The sequence below is a fragment of the Abramis brama genome, assembly GCF_963993115.1.
Source record: "Abramis brama genome assembly, chromosome: 14".
Taxonomy (NCBI): domain Eukaryota; kingdom Metazoa; phylum Chordata; class Actinopteri; order Cypriniformes; family Leuciscidae; genus Abramis; species Abramis brama.
Window position 1 is genome coordinate 38,053,502 of NC_139976.1, and position 23,835 is coordinate 38,077,336.

The 23,835-nt window shown below is 35.9% G+C and overlaps 1 protein-coding gene across 4 annotated transcripts in view; it reads left to right on the plus strand.

The window, feature by feature from the left end:
- Nucleotides 1-23,835, plus strand: part of radil2b (Ras association and DIL domains 2b) — a 40,938-nt gene that overhangs the window by 12,211 nt on the left and 4,892 nt on the right. For 2 of the 4 annotated variants that reach the window (XM_084134610.1, XM_084134612.1), the window contains exons 5-11: nucleotides 1-390; nucleotides 1,756-1,793; nucleotides 1,901-2,061; nucleotides 3,927-4,039; nucleotides 13,672-13,891; nucleotides 18,209-18,381; nucleotides 20,722-20,857. The exon at nucleotides 1-390 is cut by the window's left edge and continues 189 nt beyond it. In XM_084134610.1, the coding sequence (XP_083990736.1) occupies nucleotides 1-390; nucleotides 1,756-1,793; nucleotides 1,901-2,061; nucleotides 3,927-4,039; nucleotides 13,672-13,891; nucleotides 18,209-18,381; nucleotides 20,722-20,857 (1,231 nt within the window). Of the gene's footprint in view, nucleotides 391-1,755; nucleotides 1,794-1,897; nucleotides 2,062-3,926; nucleotides 4,040-13,671; nucleotides 13,892-18,208; nucleotides 18,382-20,721; nucleotides 20,858-23,835 lie in introns of all 4 variants that reach the window. The other 2 variants (XM_084134609.1, XM_084134611.1) reach the window with 1 other exon arrangement.

The following is a 23,835-nucleotide window of genomic DNA, read 5'->3' on the forward strand; positions in this document are numbered from 1 at the left end:
AAGAGGAACGGATGCACTGTCCGTCACGAGGTGGAGCTGCGCTCGGGAGACGTCATCGGCCTCGGACATCATTACCTCTTCATGTATAAAGACCCGACTTCTGAACGCCCGACTCTCTGTCAAGTGTGTGTGCTGTCGGAGAAATCCAGAAGGCCCAGAGGCTTCAGAGACCCGGAGGGAGCAGAACTGGCTCTGGCGTATGATGTTGAACACGAATCCCGGGTCCTGGAGTTGATCTTCTCCACGGCTGATCAGGATAAAGACACACACAAACTGAGCGCTGCGTTCCTGCTGTGTTTGTGTTTCCAGCAATCCGTCAATCACTTCTCCATGCCGGCCCTCCGAAGACTCCTGTTACACACAGCCAATCGGCTTCAGACGCTCGTGTGGGTCAGTCTGTTCAGTCATTTCAACTTTCTTAATTTAACTTCATTTGTGTCAATGTTGTGCGAGCAAAAAAAAATCCCCCTTTGCCTCTCGTACATTTATATTATTTTTAAACAAGACCAATGAATTACTTTTATGAATAATTTTCCACATTTGTATGATTAATTCCTGAATTAAATGAATCAGCTTAGTGAATGATTCAATGACTTGTTTTGTTCCCGAATGAATCAAAGTTTTGAACGAATCTGTCGAGTGAATGACTGATTCTTAAAGACGTTCACTTGTTGCCACCTACTGGTGTAATGATGTAACATGCAGAAAGATTCACTGAAAAATATGGCCTATTAAAGAGATAGTTCACCACAATGAACATTGTGTGATTATTTACTTTCCCTCATGCTGTTTCAAACCTTTCTTTCTTTTGTGGAACGCAAAAGAAGATATTGGTATACTAAACCATTTCGGTTCCCATTGACTTCCACTGTATGGGCAAAAATTACAATGCAAGTCAATGGGAACCGAAACTGAAGATTCTTTAAAATATATTCTTTTATGTTCAGCGGGACAAAGAAAGTCATTCAGGTTTGGAACGATATGAGGGAGAATAAATTATGACAAAATTTCCATTTTTGGGTGAACTATCCCTTTATATTTGAGGGCTGTACTTGTAATATAGCATAAGAGTCAAGTGTTATTAGGGATGCATGACATATCGGTATCAGCTGATATATGATCATTTTTAATGTTATTGGCCTGATTCGAAAACTTGGCCGATATATTAAAACCGATAAATAATGTATTATTTCCTTCAGCTGAGACACTTCAGATGCCACTGTTCGACATGATGGTTTTGAATTGCTTGAAATATGATCACTTCAAAAAAAGGGAAATAGAGTTCAGTGCAACATGATCAGCGCAAGTCTATCATTTAGACTACATAAAATTTTAATGAGAACATCATTATAATTGTGTGTTTGGGAAATTATGAGACTTTTGTTTTTGTAATCAGGCTCTCAAAAATTAAATAAAAAAGTTTGATTTAGATTTATCGGCCAATATATCGGTTATCGGTTTTCAAATATAAAGAATTATCGGTATCGGCCAAAATGTTCATATCGGTGCATCCCTAAGTGTAATGAATGACTTTTCTGGTGCTTTTTCATTCTTTATGAAACATAAAGGCTTCGTTCCTCATTGTAACTGCATGGAAAAGTCTTCAAATTTTCTCCTTTTGTGTTTTGTGAAAAATAGAAAGTAAAATGGATTTGAGCTACAAGAGGGTCAGTAAATGAAAAGATGCAGTAAAATGCAAGATTCATCACGCTATAAAATGTTGTTGTGTTGTGTATTTTTTATACCTTAATACAGGAAAAGGCGAAAGAACTTGCAGCGCTGCAGCCTGAAATGTAAGAACAGGAACTTGTTTCTCATCAATTCATAACCAGAGGAATTAAAATTCAATATCTCAGCTTACATTAAAACCAGATTTTCCTGTCTCTTGTGACGCAAGCAGACGTGACTCAGAAGCGGAAGACTGGCTGATCCGGGGCCTGGAGCCGCTGGTGCTGTGGATGGCCAACTCCATCGAGATCCTTCACTTCATTCACCAGGATCTTCCTCGTCTTCTGCACGGGATCTCTCAGGAGGAAGAGGAGGAGGAGGAAGACTGCATTGGTAGAGTTCAAAATCAAATGCGTTCTTATGTGAATAATGTGATGTGTCCGTTAGGGCTGCACGATTAATCACAATTTACATGAAATCGAGTTGGCTTATCACGATTTTAAAATCGCAAAGTCTGATTGTGTGTAATGTGCAGCTTGTCAGTGCCGTACGGCTCAGGAAACGCGGCTCACTCTGAACACACTGAGTTTGAGTCGCTTATAACGAGCATTTGAAAAAGCAACACATCTTTCCAGACATGAGACGCATTTATGAACCTCTTGTCTAACAAAAGACAACATTAATAACACACTTTTCCTCCAAACTCACTTCATGAGGACAGCTGAGCTCCTCCTCCTGTGAGATGATGAGCTTCTGACACAGAATAAGGCAGTCGTGTGTTTATTACTCATGTTTAATCAAAGCGTTTCAGTCTTCTGTTTATTCAGAGACAGAGAGTGTGATGCCGATAGGGGTTTCCTGGAATGATGTGTGTGATCGGCATGTGTGTGTGTGATTGTACTTCTGCAGGGTGTGTGTGTGTGTGTGAGACGCCCTCTGGTGTTCAGAGGGATATGTGGTGTGTGTGTGTGTGTGTGTGTGTGAGAGAGAGAGTCTGGTGTTCAGCTGTTCTGCACTGACAAACTGCGCCTAAAATAATCACAGCCTTTGCCAAATCGTGTGCGGTTTTATTGCGATTAATCGTGCAGCGCTAGTGTCCGTTCAGATACAATGGCTTTCCATCGCTCTGGTTATATTTTAGCGGTGCTGGAGCTGCGACTGTCAACGTTAATGCGTTAGCGTATGCAATTTAATATTTGTACAAATATTTTTTTTAATTAAATATTTAACGCAATTAACGCAGCATCCGTTAATTTTTTTCTGTCATCCTTTGGCTAGCGTTACATTAGCTATATGATCACGCTTGTTCATGCAAATGCTTTTAAACCATTCAAGCGCGACAAGACAAAAGAGAACACGCTGCCTGTGAATGTCCTGCCTATGTGACACACACACACACTCACACGACACACAGAAAGACGCGCGCCAGTATCGTGCGCAGCTGCGCACAGACAGTTCGCTTTCGCGCTTGAACGAACAATAACACACACATTTATGCCAAATTCCCGTTTTGTCGAATATCCTCAGTCTTAAATGAGTTAAATAAAGTCTTAAATGAACGTAAAGAGTTGTGAGAGAATGAGACGCGTGTGAGATCCGAGTCTCTGTCAGCGGGTCTTAAAGGGACAGCGGCCACTAATGCTGTGTCATTAAAGTTAATAAAAGAATCTCCCTGCTCTTGACTAAAGAACTTATAGCTTTAATTATAAGGATATAATAATAATAAGGATTAGTCTATATTTAATTTATAATTTATGCAGTTCAGACAGTTTGATAACTTTATTCAATTTCTGTATTGTAATAGAAAATTTAACTTTATTCAATTTATGTGAGGATTGTTTGAAGTTCACTTAAATTAAAAGTTGTTATATTTTTTGAAGCCTAATAAAATATGGCTTTCAATAATGTTGAAAGGCTATAATTAAAGTTTAAAATTGTGGGGGGAAATCTTTCATTGAGACATCAGTAGCTGTATTAATATCAGTAACGCTGACCTTCATAAAAAAATCCCATTAAACAAGTATTAAACTGTGTTTATGTTGTTTCTACATTAATTTGGAGATTAACTGTGAAATTTTTTAAATGATAAAATATATTAAAAACATATAAACGTGTTTTTAATTGCGATTAATCGCGATTAATCACAGAAGAATGTGTGATTAATCGAGTTATTTTTTTTTAATCGGTTGCCAGCACTTGAATAATGTGATGTGTCGGTTCAGATTCAGTGGCTTTGCATGTCTCTGGTTGTATTTTAGCGGTTCTGGAGCTTCGGCTTTCGTCAGTGCGGTCGGCCAGCGAAGAGGCCATGACGGTTCTGGAGGAGGTTCTTATGTTCACCTTCCAGCAGTGTGTCTATTATCTCACCAAGGTCAGGACATCTTCATACTTAAAGAGACAGTTCAACCAAAAATGATCATTCTGTCATAATTTTTTCAGAATCTGTTTGTGCAAATGTTTTTTTGTCCATACAATGAAAGTCAATGGGGTCCAATGTAGTTTTGGGTGAACTATCCATTTTATTTAACATGTTAAAGTCGCCCTGTGGTGAAAATCCAGCATTTAATGTTGTTTATATGTCTATGTGGTGATTTTAATATGCTTTAAGACAAACCATGTGTAAATTCATAAGTCGACACCATTGCTGAGTATTTTCTCCTTAAAACTGCAGTGAACCAAAGACAGTCTCAAAAACACGCTTTGAAATCGCTGGTGTTTCTGACGTCACAAACTACCTTGTAACCAATCAGATCAACGTGTGATCGTCAACCAGTGGATCTCTGAGCTGAGTGAGTGAGTGGAGGCGGGGCTCATTTGCATATTCATAGAACCGCGAATACTAAATGAGGCAAGGGTGTCGAGTTACATTCAAGATATTTTAAGCCATGAAGAATTATTTTCAAGGAAAAAACATTTAAATATGTATTTTTGGTGATCAAAGATGAGTTTTAAAGGATAAAATTATTGACCACAGGGAGACTTTAAGCAGACTAGACGACTGGAGTCAGATTTTGATTAAATATTATAAGGTAAATAAAAAATAAAAAAACTTAACATGCGCAGATTAATTGTTTACATTAAGATCTACAATATGCGTTTAGAAAATAGATAGGGTGAGTTGTAATTTCATGCAGGTTTCAATAGTCAATGCAGTGAAATAGGGTCACTATCTTTCTTTACACCACAAAAGCGTTTATGTTACATATAACCAACTCGATGGTATTACAGATTGTACATAAGAACAATAATCAGACTCTATCTTTAGGCAAAAGAGCGCTGTAAGCTTGTTTCAGTGTGGCTGTCTGTGATGAATAACTCATTATCAGGAAGTCAGGTTAGCAGGCCTAGAAAAACACTGGCCTTGTGAATGTGGTTGAACGCAGAATCGATCTCAAGCGCTTCCAGATGTCTTGCTCGCATGTGACCTCGATGGACCTTCTTGGCTTGTGGATATGAATGAATCTAGTGTATCATACATGTGTGAGATCTTCATATCTATTTCACTAGTGGTCTCAGACTTTTAGACCCCACTGTATTCACTGTATTATCACAGAAGTACTGGGATAAAAGTTTATTGTTCAGATAGAAATACTGATGTCTATGGTAGTGATCAACTTTTGAAAGTAACTTGACACTTCAAATAAAGATTACATTTGATGTCTTTATGAGTCATTGAATCATTCATTCAAGAGATTCATTCAAAAACGTTGATTCGTCCAGTAATGAAACATTTGATGTCTTTATGAGTCATTGAATCACTCATTCAAGAGATTCATTCATAAACGCTGATTCGTCCAGTAATGAAACATTTGATGTCTTTATGAGTCATTGAATCATTCATTCAAGAGATTCATTCAAAAACGCTGATTCATCCAGTAATGAAACATTTGATGTCTTTATGAGTCATTGAATCATTCATTCAAGAGATTCGTTCAAAAACGCTGATTTATCCAGTAATGAAAGTCTTTATAAGTGAGTCACAAAACATTCACATTCACAAAATATATAGTAAAATATAGCTCTACATATAAATTAATTTTTCGTATTTTTACATTTTCTGTTTTCATTAGAATTTTATTTAAAGTTAAGTGTTTTGTCATTTTTATAATTTTTTTATTAAATATTACCTATACAACTTTAATTACTTTTTTACTTCAGTTTTAGTTAGTTTAGTACATCAATTTAAACTAAATGAAAGTGAAAATAAGTGTTGCCTTGGCTACTATAGCTAAAAAAAAAAGTTTAGTTTTTTTTAAAAAATATTTATTTTGTTTCAACTAACAAAAGTTTTTTATGGTTTTAGTTTTAGCTTACTAGAACCTTCTCATGACTGTTGGCAGATTAATAGTCAAACCCCAGCAGAATCTGTTGGTTTTGTGTGCATCAGACTGAAACGGCCAGAGTTGCATTGAGTCTGAGTTAAAGTGTTATCAGAGTTTCTCTCCGCTCTGGTGAGGCGAGTGCTGTCCGCTGATAACTCTCTTCCACTGAGTGATAGAGGGGAATTATACAGAGTTTAGCATTTCTTCGGCTGAATGAGTCTGTGCTCTTATTTTGGATCAGTTTGTGCATTCAAATATCAGCTGGAAACAGAGATAAACACAAGTTGTTTTGCACAGTTGGTTTGATATGATGTGCTTTTTTCATTCAGTCAACTCCAACTATATATATTAGTTAACAACACTTAAGTATTTTAAAGTCTCCCTGTACTCAATCATTTTATCCCTTAAACTTCATCTTTGATCACCAAACTGACATATTTAAACGTTTTTTCATCTTCAGGTCTTAAAATATCTTGAATGTAACTCGACACCCTTGCCTCATTTAGTATGCGCAGTTCTATGAATATGCAAATGAGCCCCGCCTCCACTCACTCACTCAGCTCAGAGATCCACTGGTTGACGATCACACGTTGATCTGATTGGTTACAAGGTAGTTTGTGACGTCAGAAACACCAGCGATTTCAAAGCGTGTTTTTGAGACTGTCTTTGGTTCACTGCAGTTTTAAGGAGGAAATACTCAGCAATGGTGTCGACTTATGAATTTACACATGGTTTGTCTTAAAGCACATTAAAAACACCACATAGATACATAAACAACATTAAAAGCTGGATTTTCACACAGGGGGACTTTTAAAAAATTCATGTTGACCCAATTCATATTTATTTGCTAAACTAGATACAATACTGTTCAAAAGCTTTGGGGTCAGTAAGTTTAAAAAAGTAACACTTTTATTCAGCAAGGACACATTAAATTGCCAAAAAATGATAGTAAGACATTTATAATGTAACATTCATCAAAGAATCCTGAAAAATAAAGTGTATCACAGTTTCCACACAAATACGAACTGTTTTCAACACTGATAATAATCATAAATATTTCTTGAGCATCAGATCATCATATTAGAGTGATTTCTGAAGGATCATGTGACACTGAAGACTGGAGTAATGATGCTGAAAATTCAGCTTTGATCACAGGAATAAATTACACTTTACTATATATTCACATAGAAAAGAGATATTTTAAATTGTAATAATATTTCACTATTTTTACTGTATTTTTTATCAATTAAATTCAGCCTCAGTGAGCAATTTAAAAATCTTACCGACCCCAAACTCTTAAATGATAGTGTACATATATAAACCCTTTGACCTAAAGCCCTAAAATGATGAAATGCATCCTGGGTTATATTTTACAAGCTGGTTTCTCACAGACTCTCCTTCAATGTTCAGACGTACAGTAATTTGGCAAAGCCCGGATTTAGGATTGATTTGTATTCTGCATGGGAAAATCCTCAAATGTCTCGCCCTTTAGGAAATTATAATTCATCTTTGTTCCAAGAGACTCTTTGAATGGCTGTGATTTGATTTAGTGCGATGCAACGTCCAACGTTTTGTGCTTTTCTGTGGAAACAGAAAATTGGGTTTATTGGAATGTGAGCCGTACTTCTGGCCAACAGTAAATTGAAACAACAACCTTGACTTTTTTCTTACTTTCTCATGTTTTACACCAACAAGTTTGTTTGAATATTAAAGGCCAAACCGCATAATGATGCTAATCACTGGAAAATTTGTATTTATTTAGTAAATTAACCTCATCCTTGACTCATTTCTATTCATTATGAAGATAATCACATTTAGCATGCAATAAAGTAAATCCAAAAGTTAGTCGTGGAAATTTTCCTTGAGGACCTTTTTCATCTTAGCATTTTAATTCTGAGAAATGTTTTTATTGATGTGCATTTATATTGAGAGTGGAAATGATTAAACTGTGGTTTGCACTGGTGGCACGAAGCATCCACTCCTCTGTAAATGACATTTTATACTTTAAAAGCGTGGAAAAATGTCCTCTTCTGTGCTTGCACAGTGCCAGGGCTCCATTATGAAGTCAATATTTTCAACAGGAAAATTGAATCAAAAACAAACACGACGGGTTGAGAGCAAACTGATGTTTTACGACTGCAATAACAGGCTCTGTTTTCTCTGTTGAAGTTGTGTGATTGTATCTTGCTGAGAAGGAAACAGCTGCAGGTCGGCTTTAACTTAGAAAAGCATGTTTTGTTGGTGATTCCCAGTGATGGACACTCAATATTCTCTTTGTGTTCAGTCTGAAGAGTTGATGTTAGATGAAAAGAAATGCTTTCAACTGGATAGCATGTTTCAATATATGCATCATATTTTGATAAAAAGTCACTGTGAATCAGCTTTACAGAGAAGTCAGCAAGTCACAGATGACAGTGACGAGGAAAGAGATGGAAGATGCAATACAAATAAAAATGCTTAGAAGTTCAATTAAATATTACATTTAAATTAAAATAAATGTAATTTTTTATTTTCACGTGCCATTGTTTAAACTATTGGATACTTGTCAAACAATTGATAGAAATGGGCCGTTCACACCAGGGACGTTAACGATGTAACGATTTAGTTTTAAAAATATTCCGTTTAGTTGGAATCATTTGGAATCAAGGACACTGTTTCTGACGTCACAAACTTCCTAACCAATCAGATCAACGTGTGATCGTCAACCAGTGGATCTCTGAGCTGAGTGAGTGAGTGGAGGCGGGGCTCATTTGCATATTCATAGAACCGCGCATACTAAATGAGGGAAGGGTGTCGAGTTACATTCAAGATATTTTAAGACATGAAAAAAAAAATCAAGGATAAACCGTTTAAATGTGTCATTTTGGTGATCAAAGAAGAGTTTTACGGGATAAAAGTATTGAAAAAAGGCAACTGGTATTGGATTCAGCCATGAAAAATTATATTCGGGGCATCCCTAATAAAAAATAATGAAACATTAGTCTTTTCACTGTAAAAATGTTTTCACAAAGCAGTGTTTTTCTAGTTTTATTAATTTGTTAATATAAATATTAATTGTCAGCGCACTAAGGTTTAAAAAAGGCCATCCGGTCCTCAACCTAAAGCGAGTTTGACAACAACATGAGTAAACAATGACTTAATTTTCATTTTAAAGTGAACTAATCCTTTTGATATATTGTGAACTGATCAGTGAAGAGACAATATCGCCGTTGAGAACTTTTATAGGTGAACCTCAGTTTTAGTTCCCAGATGAAGCGGGGGAGAAGTCTAGTTGTACGCCTCACTTTTTCCACTTTTTCTCTCTATGGTTTCGGGTGAATTCTTTCTAAACTCACTGCCAAAGCTCACAGCGGCTGCCAAGACAGTGTGAGTGTGTGAGACGCGGATCTATACGTATGCCGAGCGCAGACTGGGTTCAGCTGTCTGTCTGCACAACATTACTCTGAACAAAACCAGCATTGTGTTTCTGCGATGTGTGCCTCATACAGGACTCTTTCAGGGATTCTCCGACTCTATATCACTCCCGCCGCCAGCTGGAGATGAGTTCACACGCTCATAGCTGGAGTTTGAAGCGTTGATAGAAACAGGGATGGCAGAAACATGTGCTTCATCTTCATCCACCCTGGTGGATACAAGACATGCGAAGAATACTTGCAGACACACTATTTCACTATCAAGTGTGTTAATGATTAGCTAACTTGAAGTGTGCCATTTTGGAACAATTAATTTTGTACTATGTATATTTTAGCTATAATTAAATTGTAGTAAAGCATAACTTTAAGTGTATTTAGTGTACTTTTGTGTGCAACTTCAAGTATACTTAGTGGGCCCTATATTTTAACGATCTGAAACGCAAGTATCAAGCGCGAAACGCAAGTAACTTTGTGGGCGGATCTCGGGCGCTGTTGCTATTATACCGGCGGGATAAATGACTCTTGCGCCCGACGCAAATCTAAAATGTGTTGGTCTGAAGTAGCTTCATTACTCATAGGTGTGGTTTGGGGCGTAACGTGAAATAAACCAATCAGAGCGTTCACAGCCGAGGAGACCGACGCTCTCGTCAGGGCCGTAAAACACAGAGAAGTGACATTGGGGATGGAGAAACACACCCAGATTAGCTTCGGTTAAACAGGCGTATGATAATTTGGGTAAATGTGTAAGCTAGATTTATGCCTATTTTTTCACATCTTCATGGACACAACAATGATTTCCCTCGTGTGGTAATATTTTTCCTTGTAATAATGTATGGTTTTCTAAAAATGAAAACTGCACATTGCCTTGTAACTAACTGTATTGATGCTACAATTGATGTCTTTTTTTATATATTGTTTTAAAAAAAAAAATTTTTTTTATTTATTGATTTATTTATTTTTATTATTATTTTTTTTTTATTTTATTATATTTGATACTGTAATATCTGAACAAAATCTGAGACTGTTTCGGTGTTTTTTTTTTTTTTTTTTTCAGTAAATATAACCAATTGTTGAATGCCTGTTCTGCTGTGTTTTTTATTATTATTATTATTTATTTATTTATTTATTATTATTATTATTTTATTTTTTTCAGCCAATATAAACAATTGTTGAATGTCTGTTCTAAGTTTTCAGGTACCATCCTAATGTAAGGAAATGTTGCAATTACTGTAATAAAAACTTTAAAAAAAAAAATTAAAAAAAAATGAAAACTGCTGCGTCTGTGTAGAGTAGAGAATCAAAGTGTATGTGCGTTTGTGCACACGCTACATTATGGCCAAGCATGCGCCCTTAAAATAGCATCTGAACGCGCCACTGAAAACGCAACTTTAAAAGACTTTAGACGAGGTTTCTCCTGGTCAGTGGTGGAATTGTTTTCTGGAACTGCAAAATAGCACCAGGGAACGTTTGCACCGGATCACGCCTCCTCTTTTCGCTGAACCGCCCCCGGGAGCGCAAGTGTATTTCCTAGTTTACTGACGTGCGTCTGTGGAGGGAAAAGTCCGCTGTGCGTCGGGTGCAAAATAGGAATGAAACATGCGTCGCTGTACAAAGTTAATTGCGCTGGGTGTGAGATAGGGTCCAGTATATGTCTATGTAGGGACTAATTACATGCTTGATTAGTGATATTAAAGTGTACTTTATTTTGTGTTACAAATACATTTCATTCTGTTAATTATTTACGAGTGTCTTTGAAACACACAAGCAATATTCCATAAGTGTATTATATTTGAGTAAAAAGTATATGCTCAGTAATACCTTTGTCTTCAATAACAAATGCACATTAATAAACAAATAATACTTAGCTATACTTTGTACAATATACTATTGTATACTATAATGTATTTTGAAAGTATACTTTCAATGCATTGTTACAATGATCATTCCTAAAATATATTTTTAATAAAGTGCAAATAAATACACTTTAAAAAAATAAACAGAATTTTCACTTCAAGTATATTTTTCTAAAATATATTTTTAGAAAATATTCTAAAGTACAATTATTTTAAAGTGTGTTAAAAAATGCATTGTGAAAGTAGCATGATGCTAATATACTTTTAATATATTTAAAGATAGTAACAAATTTTGTTAGTATATTTGCAGTGTACTATTGAAAAAGGGAATATATTTCAAATACAATAAAGCTTCTTTTTTTCACCAGGGCAGACAATCAACATCTTTATTAGAGTCGTTTAGGGTCGTGACAGGATTAGCGGGAAGGAAGGATGCGAGATGAAGAGAAAGAAAGCTTGTGGTTGTTTGGTCTTTCAGTCAGTGACCCTGAACCTCTGATGATGAAGACCAGAGGATGATGAAGAAGCGTAATCAGTGAGATCATGTCGGACACTGAGCAGAGCTTGTGTTTGTTGGGTTGGAGGAAGTTCTGTTGCCTTCTTTTCTGATAAGAACTAAATGGATTATCTTGTCTTTAAAGTCCTCATGAAGTTGTGCTGGTCTTTTCTTCTCTCGTATATCCGAGTGAACGCTTCTGGAACGAGAACAAATGTGGGCGGGGCTTGATTGTGTCTGTGGGGAATTGATTGGATGGTTGTGGTTTGCTATTGGCTGATCTCATGTGAGTGACAGGTTATAGCCCCGCCCACATCATCAGAGAAGAGAAGAGATGCTGCAAGAGGAACTTATTCTGATTCGAGATTATTAAAACAATAATGATGTGCACCGATAAATCATTAATGATAATCACTGCAATATTCCATTAGAAAAACAAGAATTGAACTATAAATTACACATAATTACATGCAACTAACCCTCAACCAAACCCTAATCCCACCCTAACCCTATAGTAAGTACATGTAGTTGCTTAATATTACTCAGTACTTTATGTATAATTACAGTGTAACAATGACACCTTAAAATAAAGTGTAACCGAACTGTCCAATTTGATTTAATAGTGACTTAGAAAGAGCCTTAACAATACATTATTAAAATATAGTCAAATCAAATACAGCACAGGTGTTTATAGAATCACATAATACATTAGTAACCGGGTTAGTATAGTTAACTACACTAAAAAAAATAATCAAAATGAACTGGTTTTATTCAAGTCAAAAATATGATTTAGCATCCCTGAATTAATCTAAATTAATTTAATACAAACAAACAATTTACATTAATTTATACAAACAAAATGAAAATGTATGGGTTAAATCAAGTTTAAAAAAACAACAGTTTTTTAAGTGGTACAGTGTTAAACTAAAACCATCAAAATAAATATTAACTGAAATAACAAAATATAAATAAACAAACTTATTTTATTTCAGTTATTTTACTTCTCATTTTCATTGAGTTTAACTTTATGTACTAAAGCAGCAACAAAAAAACAAAAAAAAATAAAAAAATAATACAAGGATCAAATGTTGTGATGTCAAGGACTCCCAAATGAAACATATTAAAACTTAAGAAAATATTAACACAGCTATATATTTTCATGCATGAAATGTGAATTTTTTTTTTGCAACTTACATTAAAGAAAACTAATTAAAGAAATTAACTGGCCTTTATTTTGCATTGCATAAAACGTTTTAAAATGACTACAAATTATTAAAATATTATGTGACAAAATTTAATTTGAATTCAGTCAACAGAGTATTGTTTAACTCAATATTAGAGCAGTCTATTAGACACACAAACTTGAAGATAAATATTTTTAATAGTAATTCAAATGTATTTAAATAATTTTTTAACAATAAAAATAATTCCAAACCAGCTTTGCAGAGGTGGACGAAAATTCAATTCAATTCAATTCAATTCAATTCAATTCAATTCATAATAATATATACAATAAAATATATATTAAAATATCAAAATATCAAAATTAAATATCAAAATAGAATTAAAAAATAATAATAAAATAATAAAAATTAAATTAAAACTTAAATTAAAACAATAAAATATATATATATATATATATATATATATATATATATATATATATATATATATACTGTATATATATTATATTATTATTTTTTATTATTATTTTATATATATAATAAAAATAAATAAAATAAAATAATGCATTTTTTTAGATTAAAATCTTTGCCGGCCAGCTTGACATCAACAGGTGTTTGGTGTCGTAGCTGTGTCTGTGTTGTGTCCATCATTATTCAGATCTAGTGTTTTCTCCGCTTCATCTCAGTGTGGTTATGTAACGATGACTGATGAGTATTCCTGTGTGTGTTTGTCAGATGCTGTACCCGCTTCTGCCGGGCTTTCTGGACAGTAATGCGTTCTCGGAGAGCGGGACGCTGCATGTTCCCGAGGACATCAGACGAGTCCTGCACATCTGCACACAAACACTGCATTCACTCACAGTCTTCCAGGTGCATCCACAGATCCGACAGCAACTCTTCGCCTACATCTTCTTCTTCATCAACGCTCTGCTGTTCAACCTGCTGATGGAGAGAGGTGAGACATGAGCTGTATCCGAAACGCTCACTCGTTCACTCATTCACTCGTTCACTAATCCCTGTATAGCATAGGTCACTAACAGGCGGACCGCGGTCCGGGTCCGGACCCAGAAGCCGTCCAATACGGACCCGGACCTACAGCCAAAACCATAGGCGTTTTGTCCGCAAACTAAAGTCCTTTGAACAAAAACACAATACCAAAAGAAAGCACAAAGCCTTTCTTTAAAGTGAATTTCGTTTTGTATTAATTGTATCTTAATTTTAATCAATGTTTCATCAACCAATTGCCTGGATTTAATAAGTAATAAGTATATAACAGACAATAGATAATCATGACATGGAGGCGCCGGCGCCTGAACTGGAGCGCATCTCATAAATGAACCGAAACTCAACATAAGGTAGCCTACTTGCCTCACAGACCTGAGAAATACCAGGCCGTTCTCATCCCAAGGCGTCATATACTGACGCTTTTGACATTTCGTCTACATCGAACGCACATGGCACCCTTTAGCGTCAATATGAGACACAGATAGATATGGGCCAGAAGGCGCCTCCTAGCGGTCTAACCCTAACCCTACCCCAGACCTAAACCTACCCATAACCGAACAAAGCTCTGTGCGTGTCATATTGACGCTTAAGGGCCTGTTCACATATCGCGTCTTTTGCGCGCTCAAGTTCGTTATTTCAAATGTAGACACGCGGTATGCGCGCTCATAATGGAAGCGATGACAAGAACCACGCTTAGCAACGACAGACGCCTCCGGAGCGCAACCGCCCTAGCGCTTTGGAAAAATGAGAATGCGGCGCGCCTAGCGTTTTCTACGCGTTTTTAGGCGCGATATGTGAACGGCGCCAAAGGGTGCCATGTGCGTTCGATGTAGACGAAATGTCAAAAGCGTCAGTATATGACGCCCTAGGATGAGAATGCGTTGTAAATACATATATAGAAAGCTTGAAATTTTAAACAGAACAATTCAAAACGAAAGAAAACAGACTGTTCTCTGCTTATATAATCCGTATGAAATGTGCATTTCTCTCTGGCGTGTTCACTACTGCGAAGATCGCGAGTCAGCATCGTCAACTTCATCTTTGCAGCCGACACTGACACAGAAAACACTTGTTTATTAATAAACAATTAAAATGTCTGCTATATTTGACATATTCATAATCATTACTTTTGCTGGTTCTTTGTGACAGCTTTTAGTTGCTTTATTAGCAGCGCCACCCTTACATGTGTTACATGAACGCGTCACCACCGCACCCCGCATTTATTTAGATTTGCGTCTGAAAAAACACTCAAGTCCCGTTAGGACTTGTATATAAAGCCCATGAGAACCGTGGGGAGTCAACCCACAGCCGCTCCGCTGCCCTGCTGAAAATGTGAAGCAGAAACGCTTAATGTCAGATAACGTCCATAATAATTGGGCCTCTCCAGATGCAATTGGTTGATCTCCAAGCAGATGTGGCCCTGAAAGAGCAGTTTGTAAGAACTGACCCTTCCATTTTCTGGCTCAAAATGGTCCCTGAGACAGCTTTCCCAGGTCTGAGGAAAGTAGCCCTATACATCTGGACCATGTTTGGCTCCTCATACAGCTGCGAGGCAGCTTTCTCCACAATGAACATTATCAAAACTAAATATCGTTCCAGGCTCACAAATGAGCACCTTCACATGTGTATGAGAATGGCCCTGACTCCATTCAAGCCCAGGTTTAAAATCCTGGCAAGACAAGCTAGAGCTCAATTCTCTCACTGAGCAAAAAAGTGGGGGAGTGGGATATAAGATGGGAAGAAAATGATACTCTAAAACGGTTCAATTGTTAAGATGTGTTGAGATTTATTATCTGTAAAATTGGTTGAGACTGTTGAGTCAAGATGTGAAACAGAAAAGGGGACATTTTTCCTCCCTTTATTTTATTTTTCTGAAGTTAGAACTTTTTTTGAACATGCATAATTTTCACATTTTATTTATTTTCTTATTTTGAAATGCAGCCCTACTTTTATATAGTTATTTTACATTATACATATCTACAGTCATTCATATATGTTCAGTTCTATGTTATGTGACAATAAATATTGTCAAAAAGTTTTTGAATTTTACTGAATTCATTTGATTTGTCAGTCAGGTATTGATTACATGCAGATGTTGATACAACTACTAGGCTACTTGAATATATATCACACTAAATAGTTAGACATTATGATCTTCCGGACCTTTGCTTCAAGAAATTTTCTCTAACTGGACCTCTTTAAATTTTAGTTGAATACCCCTGCTGTATAGTGTATGGCAGGGCTATTCAATTGGCGGCCCCTTTACCCAACAGCCTCAACATTCCCAACTATTATGAGGTAAACAGTAGAAACATTGTGCCATTAACGAAGTTATGTCCTGGCTCTTCCAAGCTTTATAATGAGAGTGAATGGCTGTATGTCTTTGGAAGTCCATCAAAGTGCATCTGTCCATCATAAAAGTGCATCTGTCCATCATAAAAGTGCATCTATCCATCATAAAGTGCATCTGTCCATCATAAAAGTGCATCTATTCATCATAAAAGTGCATCTGTCCATCATAAAAGTGCATCTATCCATCATAAAAGTGCATCTATCATCATAAAAGTGCATCTTTCCATCATAAAGTGCATCTATCCATCATAAAAGTGCATCTGTCCATCATAAAAGTGCATCTATCCATCATAAAAGTGCATCTGTCCATCATAAAAGTGCATCTATCCATCATAAAAGTGCATCTATCCATCATAAAAGTGCATCTGTCCATCATTAAAGTGCTCCACAGGCTTCGAGGGGTTAATAAAGGCCTTCTGAAGTGAAACGATGCGTTCGTGTAAGAAAAATATCCATATTTAAAACTTAATCGACTAAAATAACTAGCTTCCGGCAGAAGAGTCACCACAAGCCACAAGAGTCATTTCAAAATAAAAGTTTAAACGGCTGTTGCATTTCTGTCGTACAAAAGTGACCAAATATCAAAGAAGTCGACATGTGAATATGTTGTTTGGCCAGTATTAAACTAGGATTTGATCATGCCGTAGTGCAACCACAACTAACACCAGGCCGTTTGTTATAATACGTAATGTACATAATGTCACGGTGGGCTGCAGGAAGGCAGACGAAACGAGGATATAATTCCACAAGGAAGGTTTATTAGTAATTAAACACAGGACGCAGAACAGGAACAGCAACACACACACTAAATAAGACGGAGATCGGACAAGGACAGACAGAAATACAAACACAGATTACACTGATTAACAGAACACAGGTGAGACATGACGAAGATGACTAAACAGGTGAAACAACTGAACTGATGATGACGGTAACCATAGAAACAAATGAGTGGCGGGAAAACAGAGCAAAGACGTGACTAAGGAAAACTCAGACAGAACACACTGTGACACATAAGTTATGTTTATATTAGTTTAAATCGTTTATTTTACATGGTGTATTTTTACAGTGTTGTTCAATAAAACCCATATGATAACTTACTTTGATACTTTATTTGAACCAATTATTATTGCTTATTATATATTTGTATTTTAAGTCATTTTAAAGGCGTTTGTTCACTTGGATCTATTTTTAATTCCAACATTTTTTATCCGATTAATCGATGGAATAATCGTCAGAATACTAAAATAATCGATAGATGCAGATCTGTCAGATGTGATCTCTGTACTGATAAAACGTTGTCAAAATGATTCCAGTTCACACGCGGAAACGACTAAAAATTCAGTATTATGAGTGTTTAAGGCCAGACAAGTAATTTGTTGAGGTCAATTTGTAAAGAAAGACTACACGCCTGTGCACATATATATTCAAGTACTCATATCTATAGACTGAACACGTGATACGCATGTGCACGCCGTCAGCGTTCTCACAGGTTCACGTTTTTGAAGTTTATGTGGAGATGATAACGTTTTACAAAATATTTCAATGCTTGCACCTTTGAATCTGTTTCACAGTTTGTGTTCTTGAGCACCGAACACTGTTGTTGTGCGAATGAACGGCCAGAACACATTAAAAGTTTCTGTTTTCTGTGAGAACGGTGTGTGTTAGCGGCCGCTAAGTTAATAACTAATGATCTTTGCAACAGAAGAATCGATCAAAACTCACTTTATCTGGACAATAACTTTATTCTAGAGCTGCTGTAAAGCCTAAACAATCTCTGTTACTGTAATCTCCTGTTATCACTGTAAAGCTGCTGTGAAACACACTATATTGTTAAAGCGCTGTATAAATGAAGGAGACTTGACTTGATGTTCAGCAATGCTTCTGCTCATGTGACTCCCGCTCTCGTGTGAAGGGTCCGGCGGGACGTATTTCCACTGGTCCCGTGGGGTTCAGATCAGGGCTAATCTGGACCTGCTGATGGACTGGGCTCACAGTGCCGGACTCGGGGATCTGGCTCACGGTTATCTTCTCAAGATCTCCTCCGCTGTCAATCTACTGGCCACGCCGAGGGAGAACCTCTTACAGGTGCTCGTTCTGTTCACACTGATTCTATTCATGCAGAAATATTATTTAAGCTTCATCCTTCCCTCACGTCCTGTATAAATCCTTCCCTCGCGGGTCAAACTGACACAAAACCCTATATATATATAAACATTTTTTTGTTATTTTTTATTTTATTTACCTTTAAATTACTAGATTTGATCAATAAATAATAAATAAATAGTAATTTAAGCAAAAACTTAACTTTCTAAATAACTCTCAATTTCATGCATAACCTTTTAATTCAGCTCAAAATATCTCACATTGAGTGTCTTTGCCAACCTCTTGTGGAAAATAATAATATACTGTAACATGATATTTCATGACTCTAGATGGGCTTATAGCTCTATATGGAGCAAATGAGCTGTTCCTCTGGGTCCTAAAGTCAGTTCGCTTCATTATGCATTCAGATACACATGTAGACATTATAAAATCAATTTTTCAAAAATCATTCCTCGCATTCCATTCATTCCTATGGGAGTCAGATTGACCCGTGAGGGAAGGATTTGTTACTTTTTTAAATTTCAACCATAAAACTCCTCGAATCCATTCAAATCTTTTTTGTGTACTCGTGGTTCAAGTCCTGGGGTCTTGGACCCCTCAGATGAACACTCAATTTTTACATTTAAAAAAATATATTTTCCGGGTCAAAATCCGAGGGAAGAATGAAGGTTAACCTAAAAACTTAAATATTGCACTATGTGAGCATGAAAGGAAGGATCTTGTCTGCATTCCCGTCTTATTACAGATGCATTCCTCTTTAATCACAATCTCGCATTAGTATGTTCCTCAGAAATAATTAACAGGAAGCATTACTCATTAAAGGATAAAGCTTCGTGAGCACAAAGAGATTCTTTCATGGCATTAGATAAAGATGCTGGATAAGACACGTCTGCGTCTGACACGGAACCGATGATCTCGTCCTGCGACACCAAATAGAAGCTATAGTGAGCTGCATTAATGTGAGACGTTTTTCTGAAAATAATGAAAATAAGTAATACATTTTATTAAAATAAATCAATTAAATAGCTAGAATTTTATTTAAATAAAAATAATAAAAATAAATAAATGATACATTAATACATTAAACAAATAAATAAAATAGTATTTAAATAAATTAAATGAATTTTATTAAACTAAAAACATAAATTAAATAGAATTACATTAACAAAATAAACATTTGAAACAAATAAAATATATAATTAAATAAATAAACAATTAATACATTATATTAAAATAAATTGATTAAAATCAATAAATACAACTTTATTTAAATAAAAATAAATACTGCACATAAAAATTATTCAAATAAATAAATTATAAATTAATACATTAAATAAACAAATTATACAATTTTATTTAAATAAAATAAATTTGATTAAACTCAAAACATAAATTAAATAAAATAAGATTAAACTGAAATAAATAAATTTTAATAAAAACAAATAAAAATAATACATTTATACAATATATTAAAATAATTTGATTAAAATAAATACAATTATATTTAAATAAATAATAAATGAATACATTATATTTAAATTGATTAAAGTAAATAAATAAATAAAATTTAAATAAAATGATTAAAATAAAAAGAGCAATGTGAAAAACATTTTCTCTTGGTTATGTGAACGTTGCATCATTCTTCACACATTATGGAAACGTTACATTTGAATGTTTTCTGAACATTCCGAAACAAGTTACATTAAAAAAAAAAAAAAAACATTAGAGAAACATCCAACTAAAACATTTCAGAAAAATGTGTTGTTAAATAATGTTTAAATGCTAATGTTACAAGGTTAAAACATTATTTGTTGTCATCAGGGTGGAAAACACTCGATCTTCACGCACAGTTACATCATCACTATATCAGGCCATAAGGTGAACTAGGATAAATGTCTAAAAGTGATTTCGTTCCCTCACCAGGGCACTACTTTTTTATGTTTACATGTCTTTACAAAAAGCGGACACCTTATTAGTCTAAATTGGTTTCATTGCAATAAATACATCTATTATTTTGAGTGAGAAAATAAAAGTTCTCCATGTGTAATCCTGCATTTTATTTTTTTTATTACTGTTTAAAGTCGGAAATAGTTCTTTCCTCGCGTAATCATATTTTGATCATCAGTGGAACAATCGTCACAACGCCTCATCTCTAATGATCAGAATATGATTCACATGGAGAACTTTTATTTTCTCGCCCAAAAACAACAGATGTTTTTATTGCAATGAAAAGAATTGAGTGCCCCATACCTGGGAACGGGATTGAACGTAAAACGTCATTAAACGGGTGTGTAATGTGTGTGAGTGTGTGTGTGTGTGCAGACGTGCTGGAAGGCTCTCCGGATGGAGTTCAGGAGTCTAAACGCAGCTCAGCTTCATCACATGCTGAGAGAGTACGAGCCTCGACACTCGTGTGCCGATACGTGGACGCCTTCCAGTGACGAGACTCTCACGACCGGTGACACACACACACGCACACACACACACACACACACACACACACACACACACACACACACACACACACACACACACACACACACACACACACACACACACACACACACACACACACACACACACACACACACACTCTCACACACACACACGCACACACACACACACACACACACACACACACTCACTCATCATACAAGCCTTCTGAAAGATCATCTCATGCACCTTAACTCACAAAACGGATCCATAAGAGCCTTATTTCAAAGAAACAATATGTTTCTGCCTTATATTTACTCATATGTGGCCCTGGATCACAGAACCAGTCTCGAGTCGCACGGGTATATTTAACAATACATGTTATGGGTCAAAATTAGCGATTTTCAAAAATCATTAGGATATTAAGTAAAGATCATGTTCCATCAAGATATTTTGTAAATTTCCTACCGTAAATATATAAAACATTTATATTTGTGAGTGAATGCTGCACAATCGAGAACATAAATGAACAACTTTAAAGACGATTTTCACAATGTTTCGATTTTTTTGCACCCTCAGATTCCAGATTTACAAGTATTGTCCTTTCCTAACAAACCAGACTTCAATGGAAAGCTTATTTATTCAGCTTTCAGATGATATATAAATCTCATTTTCAAAAAGTTAATCCTTATGACTGGATTTGTGGTCCAGGGTCTCATATTGGAATCAATTGACAGACAATATTGTGTGGAAAAAGGTTTGGCTTATACCTCAATATTTAATTACAAACAAAGTTAAGGAGGTTATCATTCAAAATTTTACATTTTAATTGCACTTTTTCCGACAGTTGCCCTGAAACTGTGGTTCATTTATTCCGGCACTGGCCGTTTGTAAGATCTTTTTGGCAAAATGTTTGTGATTTTATGACCAAGAACATTGATGGCCAATTTGTGTTCTGGAAACATTTATTATTTGGTATTTTGGAGAACTATAATCCACAGTCAGGCTTATATAATACATTTTATTCTTTTAATGGCAAAATTCTATGTTCACAAATGCACATTTTCCAGTAAAAAATCCTGTTTTACATCATTTAAGAAAGAAATGAGCTTGATATTGACTCAATTTGATTTTCTATGAAGCAAGAAGCATTTAAAACTGTGAAAATGTATAAATGTGTTCATAGATCTACATTAATCCCTCTAGTGTGCAACTGTTACATTTGTTGTATTGGTAACACTTTACAATAAAGTTCATTAGTTAACATTAGTTAACTACACTAGTTAGCATTGTAAAGCATTTATTAATCTATGTTCATGTTAATTTCAACATTTACTAATACATTATTAAAATCTTCTTTACATTAGTTAATGCACTGTGAACTAACATGAACATAAACAGCTGGATTATTATTAACTAACATTAACAAAGATTAATAAATAATGTAACAAATGTATTGCTCATTTTTAGTTCATGTTAATAAATACATCAACTCAGTAAGGGATAATGTAGGGATAATGTAGAGCGGTTGTTATAGCGAATACACCCCCGACAGGCTGATCACGACCCCGACGCGAAGCGGAGCGTGAATCCTGAAGGCTTGTATTTGCTATAACCGCCTCGCTCTACATTATCCCGCTTATTACATGGCTACCTACCAAATAAATCAATAATTTGACACAAAATATTGATTTAAAAAGGAGTTTATTGATTTAAAAACGATTGTATTGCTTCCGCTAAAGAAAATAGTCCGTTCCGTCTCTACGGTCAGAATCCTGCATCCATAGCAACGCTCTGTTTTTCATGGCAACGGTGTGTTATACCAGGGAATGTCTAATAAGGGGAGAACTTCCACTCTCAGTAAACTTCCGGCTTCTGAACTGGCTGCAGTTCCACTCTGGCTCCACATGAGGGCGCTCACAGGACGAGTGCAGTTCCACTCTGGCTCCACATGAGGGCGCTCACAGGACGAGTGCAGTTCCACTCTGGCTCCACATGAGGGCGCTCACAGGACGAGTGCAGTTCCACTCTGGCTCCACATGAGGGCGCTCACAGGACGAGTGCAGTTCCACTCTGGTTCCACATGAGGGCGCTCACAGGACGAGTGCAGAATGAATGGAGGTCTATGGAGCTATACCCCTCAAAATCCACTTTTCTCAGGATATCATTTTTTGTCTAGTAATCTGAATGTTGTATTCGAAAGGAGATGCAAAGAAATTACACATTGCTGGGTGTTAGATTTTTTAGAGTCACTTATTTGCTTTAAAAAGTCTTTTAAAATGTCATTGACGTCACGTCATACACATCGTACGACCAGAGATACTGCTTTACGGCAATCCTTCAGTCACTTTGGTGCTTTCGCGCTCTGCACTTTCTTTTCTCTCGAGGCGTTGACAACACAGCTGACACAGGCAAACACACAACACAGCTGACACAGGCAAACACACGTGCTAGAAGAGTTTCTGTTTTGTTGTTTTAAAAGACCATCAAGCGGTATCTCTGGTCGTAATCAGTCCTTCACTGACCAATCAGCGTTCATTAGCAGAATGCTAGCGTGTTATGGCCAACAACAACTCAACCTGTAAGAAATCGAAAGGACATAAGTACTCGTTCATTCAACTTTCGACCTATAACCCATGTTGAACTTGCAAAACCTACAATCAAATCTGAGATTTCTCAACGGCAATCGGGTGAAAGAGACAAATTTAGCCGTCTAGCCCCATAGACTCCCATTCATTCTGCACTCATGGCGATCGCCCCCAGTGGAGCTCTGGTGGAACTACAACCACAATTCGGTACAATAGGACTTAATAGGGAGTGGCCAGGCTCTCCTTAGATGGGCTCTGGTTATACTTAGCAGCGTCTGTTATCAAGAAATAACACACCGCATTCTACATTAGAATTCAACCAAGCCATGTAATAATGTTAACTAATGAACCTTATTGTAAAGTGTTACCGTTGTATTTTCTTATATACTGTACTATTTGTACCATACATCTTTCT